The sequence below is a fragment of the Tachysurus vachellii genome, chromosome 21, assembly GCF_030014155.1.
Source record: "Tachysurus vachellii isolate PV-2020 chromosome 21, HZAU_Pvac_v1, whole genome shotgun sequence".
NCBI lineage: Eukaryota > Metazoa > Chordata > Actinopteri > Siluriformes > Bagridae > Tachysurus > Tachysurus vachellii.
The window spans coordinates 11128422-11135612 of NC_083480.1; the positions used below are offsets into that span (position 1 = coordinate 11128422).

Consider the following 7191-nt stretch of genomic DNA (forward strand, 5'->3'; position numbering starts at 1 on the left):
CTGGGCAGGCGTGACTGCATCACTGCTGGCGCCTGCAGGATTTGGCTGCGGTGATGTGGATTAGATCTGGTTGAACGTTCTGGTTTGCTCATATTGCTTGTGGCATACAGCAGACGAGTGCCTTTCTTATCCATTCTTCAGTCATTTTTATTGCTATTAATAAAATTGGTTATAGCATAAAATACAAAAAAAATCGAATATATTTCCAAACTTACTTTTATATAAGTTTTAATCCAGTTTTAAGATATTTGTATTATACTTTTACCAATAGACATTCTTGCAAAGTTCTAACAAGTTTAGACCTCTAATTAGCAAGCCAAATGTGCCAGTGACAGGTTTTTTTTTGGAGGCAAAATCTCTTGGAAAGTTTCCTTGAAGTCCAAGTGACTCCCTGCAACAGTAAGACTTTAGTCTGTAAACTTTATAATGAGTGCGATAGCTATTGACAAATTTCTGTCAGGAGTTTTGCATTTTCTTTGAATGTTCATGTGGATTTGTTATGTTAAAATGCCCTGGGTGTGAATGATTGCGTGAATGTGTGTGCGTGTATACATGGTGCTCTGGCATCCAATCCTTGTATGTTCCTGGGATAAGCTCCAGGCATGAATAAATGTATGAAAACAATCTTTACTATGCTTTTATTAGGGTTAAACAAAATATGATTTGTGGGGAAATGACATTAAAAGATAATCGACAGTTTATCCGTGTATAGTTTTACTATCTTGTTGAAATTAGCTCACACACAGTCAAGGCAGCCATCTTGCATATGTACATAACTAAAACTATAACACTGGCCTGTTTAAGGACTGATTGGACTAGTTTTTTGTTTGAATTAGTAATCTTGCAGACATTATGCACTACCATGTACATTTATGTAATCATTGGGGTAATGGTGCACCTGGAGCTTATCCCTGGAACACTGGGGTACAAAGTGGGCACAAAAGTCTATTACAGGACCCAGAATGAAAAAGAAAAGAAAAAAAAAAAGAAAATCCTGCTTCCGAAGTCTTGTGATTCACTGTTACAGAGAATAGACAGAACACACTATTTCCCAGAAGTACTGAATGTAATAAAGAAAAAAAATTGTTTATTTCACAAAAATTCGTCTTTTTTTTTCATGCAATCTTTTCTTATATTTCTCCTTTCTATAATTCAGTCACTGCTGATTTTGTACTGAGTTGAGATTAATCTCTGAATATTGCATCACTTATGACAACCGTTCCTTGAACTGCTTCATTTTGTTTTTGCACTAGTTCTGGTTTTGGTTGACTATATCTTTGGATCTTGGCCCAACCCCAGCACTACAGTATGTGATACACTTCCCATGGTCAACCAGTCAATCTTGGCTTGATCCACAGCACCACAGAGTCTGAGATTTTGTAGGCGTCCCAGTCACGTTTTCTGCGATCTTCACTTACCCAAAAAACCCTTCCCGAGCTCTTGGTGCATGTGCATCTTTGCAGAAGTATAAATATGTACTTAGATTGCCTGGATGCATTGCACCCCTCCCCTCTGTGAAGGGGTTCATTATTGTGTTGTGGTCTGGGAGCTGAGCGAGACACTGACTGCATTCCTCCTACCCAACTGTCTGCCCTGTACCTGTTCGGCATGCGATGTGGCCATCCTCAGGAATTCTCTTAACCTCTCTCCCTCTCCCACTCTCTCTCTCTCCCTCTCTCTCTCTCTCTCTCTCTCTCTCTTATCTTTTCTCCTCTTTTCATTCTGTTTTCTTTTTGTCTTTTCCCTAGACAGCTGTTACACTAAGGTTACAGTACACCTTTAGAGAGACTTTCATCTCATGTTTTTATGACATTGCGTGAGTGTGCAGAGGTTTTAATTAGCCCGTTCCCAGACAGCCCCAAGGCTGCAGCAGCGCCACTGAGTCTACTCTCATTTTCTTTCTGTCTCTCTCTCTTTCTCTCTCTCTCTCTGTCTCTCTCTTTTTTCCTCCTGAAACCTTCACATTTCTGTCTTTTTTCCCTGTACTGCTTTTCTCTCTGTTTGTCCTTCTTTTCTGCCCTCTCTTTATTCTCTTTCTCCTCCTCCTCCTCCCAGCAAAACAAGCCGCTGTACTCCTTTGAGGACAATGCTGACTATGTGTACGATGTCATGTGGTCTCCAGTGCATCCCGCACTATTCGCTGCAGTGGACGGAATGGGCCGTCTCGATCTGTGGAACCTAAACAATGACACCGAGGTGAGGCCACACACACACATGCACGCACACACACACCCACACATCCACACACACCCAAAAACCTTTTTGCACACACACTCATTTTTGCATCAGCTCTAGGCTGTCCCTGCCCAAGCTCCAGACCACTAACACCCCCTGTATAGACAAACACACACACACACACACACACACACACACACACACACACACACACACACACACACACACACACACTTTATACTAGGCCAGAGACAGATCAAAACATCAACAGCCTCCTCTCTGTGTGGGTGTCTTTCAACAGGCTGCCCTTAAATCAGCCCTGTATTGGCTTATGCCAAGCGCACACATACACACACACACACACACACACTCAGTGTGTGTGGATTTCTTTCTCCCCAGTGATCCAGAGTCACTAATTTCCCATGGGCAGCGGCCCAGCTCAGTGGTTTAATCTGGTCCTCTGGGGTCACTGTGCTTTAAGACGTCCAACAACTGCACTAAATGTCTGATCCATTCAGCCACTGATCCCCATCGCTGCAGTCATATGAGACAGATTCTGCTTAGTGTTTATCCTCGTCTGCAACACGTGGTTGAGCTCATTGATACCTTGTTAATTACACAATTACTTGAGTCAGGTGTGTTGGAGCAGAACATGCTGGCCTGGGCTTGAATTTTAACACATACACATGTGAATGTATATGTAACACCACTTAAAGCTACATTACTGAGAATTTTAATGAATATTTTAATGAAATGACTCATCAATATTGACTTATAAATAAATCTTTGTGTCTCTGAGCCTAGCAGAATTTGTAATTGAGATTATTCTTTATTTGTTCTTGTTCTCAGCAGACTAACATATATTTATCTAAGAATTTGTGACCAGTGGCAAATTGAGGTGTTGCTGTAAGAAAAAAAAATTCTTTAGGGTAATCGTAGTAATGCCACTTTACATCACAGGCTGCATTACATCATGTAACATGTAGAACTATTTTTCATGATGAAATACAGTCTTAACTGAATGTTAATTTGGAGATGTCTGCTATTTCTTCTCAGACCTGACAACCTGACACACCTATACATATGCATAGTGGGTGGAATATATACAGTATCAATTCTAATGTCCCTCATAATCTCATAATTTTACTAATTCCAGTGTAATATTTCAAAGCATTTTACTGCAACAGCAGTTTTAGGTGCAGCCGACTAAATGAGGATGAAAGGATGCTGGTTAAATTTCCTTAGTTTGTAGTCTGTTTTATTTTGGTTTGTAACTAATGCTCATAGCACTGCCAAGTACTAGTGCTCGCTCTGAAATTGTTAGAAAATTAGTTTTGCTTTACCTGTGTGATGCTGTGAATAAAAGTGTCTTTCAAATATAGGCAGTCTCTGAAAATGTCTCTAGATCATGGTGTGTGCTGTGTTGTGTGTACAGGTACCCACAGCTAGCGTGACCATCGAGGGTGCTCCTGCGCTCAACCGGGTGCGTTGGGCTTCAGGAGGGAAGGAGCTGGCTGTAGGAGACTCAGAGGGTCGGCTCTGGATCTACGATGTTGGAGAGGTAGGTGGATGATGTGAATATAAGAACGGTCGAATCGGTTATTAAGGTAACCTGCAGACAGATGAGTGTAAATGCAAACTTGGGGTCTGGATCTGTCATTCTGTCAGGGAGAGATAGTGAAATTTAACCTTTTCATCCACCACAAATTATAATGCTTATATACTGTACTGAATTTGTAATATGCTAAATAAATATAGGCCGTCTTCACAGACTGCAAGTTTTTCTGCAAGAATTGTCAAATGAATAAAATCTACACTTGTGACCATGGTTTGAAGGATAAGATGACCAAATACTCCTCTGCTTTAAATTAATGTATAATGTAATCCTTTAAAAATCAGTAGTCAACATAAGCAATGTCTCAGACTCTGTCTCCTCTGATGTCTTCTGTAATAAATGGACTTTAAAAGTATAAAACCATACATTCATTATGAATTTATTTAATTGATTACATTTGAACTATCAGACATCTAGAGTGAGCAACATCCACTAATCAGCGGTGGTTACAGCGGTTACACATTTATTACTTAAAAACGAATAGTTATTATCTTTTAAGACAGGTTACTTAGTTTAAATATATGAGTAAACCTCAATGGCAACAATGGAAAGAAACTTGGCCTAATAAAATGAACTTGGATGGTGGACCTAATAGGTGCTTGAACCTATTAAGAATAACCAAAATATTACTGTAATTTTATTTTATTATTGTGTATCGTGTAAAAGTGAAAACTCTAAACATTTTTTATTTTTTTGCTTTCCACAGATCAGCTTAAGAAAAATCATTAGTTTTCAACTGTACATCTGAAGCAAAAGGGGCAAAACGCTAGCCATACATTAAACCATCATTGCTGGCTATTTTTTTAAGGCTTTTGCATTAAAGGCCCTGCATGTTTACCAACCTCTTGCGCCGTCCGGTCTTGTTTGGGTTCCACCGCTTTTCTTTACCCACTATTTTAAACCAGCCTCCACATGACCTAACCACCACCACAGAGCAGGGAGCCGCCACGACTCCCCGTGTTTGCTGTGCTCTTTTCAGAGTCCAGGTTTTGCCTTGTGTGTGGGGTTCGACTAATTTTAGCCCTGCGTCGTGTGGTAATTGGAGAGTGTGCTGGTCGGGCGTGTGGTCTCTCAGGCTTGATGATAATGGTGGGTCATCAATAAACTGACTGAAGCTGAAGGGTTTTATGTTGCAACAGAGTGGGGGCTTATTTACCAGAAGCTTTTCATGAAGCCTGAAAAAAGTCTGCAACTTGGCCTATGTTGTGAAGGAAGACAGTAGCGTGGCACTTAAGTACTTTCAGCCTACCGCTTCTGACAACTGCTGAGGCCTTTTTGTATTATCTTTATTCCTGTGCACTTTATATTTACTTTGTATCACCTTGACATGTTTAAAGTTATTCAAACATGAGCATCTAATGTAGATTTTCCAGAGATCTACAGTGTAGATGTGGCATTTATTATTTGACTTTGTGGAACGGTGACACTTGAAAACTATGCTGTTATGCAGTTTCAGATAAAAGCCAGACTCGGATACATTAATAAAATTCAGATGATGGAAAAGACAGGCATTTGTTACTGCTTGAGTTTACTTTAGCTTTTCAAAATGTAGCCTGTGAATTCATGAGCATCGGTCTTGTAAGCCAATAGAAAACAAGCTGTGTGCTCTTTGGCTGGTACAAAAAAGTGCAGGAGTTGCTTATTATGATGTTTTTGGGCTTGTTTTCTTAGTAAAGCTTATCTGACTTGACCATTGACACACAATAATGTTTTTCCTCTCTGCCTGCTAGCATTTTATTGTAAGAAATATTGGTAGCTATAATTATGTCAAATAACGCTGTTTTTCTGTTAAGCACACAAAGGTCGAGCTCTTATGATTTGATGAAGACCTCATGTAGCGCTGTTTAAAAAACGATTAGATATGGTCTTTGGTTTAGATGTAGACATTATCTCCTCCCACCTCTCTATGCCTGCTTAATTACAGCCTACAGATCTCTCACTCTCTCCCTCGGCCTGGGTGGCAGGCAGCCGTCCCTTCTGACTTTCCCAGCAGAATGTGATGGCACAACCTAATCAATCTGCCTCATGATCCCCATATCCATTCATCATAGATATCCAGCATATAAATATTCAATGGCCAAGCAACAGTCCTTACTGCTCTTCCTCTATCACAATGCAAACTTTTCCCATCTCCAGTGTAATAACTGCAGTCATCGTGATGAATCATGTAAGGTCTGTGTTGGTTTTTGGAGGGAGTTTAATGTGGGAGTACTGAAGTTCTCTGTATGGCCCACAGCTGGCATCAGCACACAGCGAGGACTGGACTCGCTTCGCCCGTACGCTGGTGGAGATCCGTGCCAACCGAGCTGACGGTGAGGAGGAAGGCCCTGTGGAATTGCCATCGTAGAAAAGAACAGCCTCAGAGCTTCAGCGCATCGCACTGATACTGTCCCACATCCATGTTCAGCCCAACACCACTCCATCAGCTGCTGTTCACATCGGCTCGGTTCATCAGTTTTATTATAGAAAACATAGATCAGTATCACCTTTGCCATTGTGTAATTATTTATAGGCCTCACTCAGTGTCTGTTTCACACCAGTTCAAGGCCTGGCATGGCCAATTGATGACTGATGTGAAGTGGAATAGTTCCTATGCTGCTACAGTGGTTCTTAGTGAAGGCCAAAGAGGTTCCTTTGCACCCTGTGATATCTGCAATGCTTCTGTTGTGTGTTGTATGTGTGTAATTTTTGTTTTTATCTTCTGCATGAAGTACAGTAATGGAGTGGGTCTTAAGCAATTGTCTGAACTGAAGTAATTTATAATTCCTAAACAGGTAATCTGTAAGAAATATTATGTCAAGTGATAACTGTGATAGTTATTTCACATCCTGTCTCTCTCTCTCTCTCTCTCTCTCTCTCTCTCTCTTTCTTTCTCTCTCTCTCCCTCGCTCTCTCACTCTCTCTCTCTCTCTCTCTCTTTCTCTCTCTCTCTCTCCCTCGCTCTCTCTCGCTCTCTCTCTCTCACTCTTTCTCACACACACACACACACACACTCTCTCACACACATTCTCTCACACACACACACTCTCTCACACACAAACACACACACACAGACAGACAGACAGACACACACACACACACACGCCTTTTGCTGATGGAAAACTCAGAGCCTAAGTCTAAATGTGGGATATGTGCTCAATGATTACAGGCAATGTCATGCCCCAATGTCATAAAATAAAATGTTACATGCTTTCAACAGCAGCACCTCTTTTTTTAACCCCTTTTTAATGGAAATCTTGCAAATCACTGCTATGCCTACAGATACACACAGTATGTGTACATCAACATATAAATCAACAACAAAACTAAAAGCTGTACTGCTAATTACATACTAACAATAGTATTTGCTTTAATGGCAAATATCCCAGATTGTGACGTTATAAAACTGATCTCAAGCTGTG

At 40.7% G+C, this 7191-nt stretch overlaps 1 protein-coding gene across 2 annotated transcripts in view; it reads left to right on the forward strand.

The window, feature by feature from the left end:
• Window positions 1-6986, forward strand: part of LOC132837543 (cytoplasmic dynein 1 intermediate chain 1) — a 50905-nt gene extending 43919 nt beyond the window's left edge. For both annotated transcript variants that reach the window (XM_060857263.1, XM_060857264.1), the window contains 3 exons: window positions 2056-2196; window positions 3611-3736; window positions 6027-6986. In XM_060857263.1, coding sequence (XP_060713246.1) covers window positions 2056-2196; window positions 3611-3736; window positions 6027-6137 — 378 coding nt within the window. In that variant the 3' untranslated portion in view covers window positions 6138-6986. The remainder of the gene's footprint in view (window positions 1-2055; window positions 2197-3610; window positions 3737-6026) is intronic.
• Window positions 6987-7191: the final 205 nt, after the last annotated feature.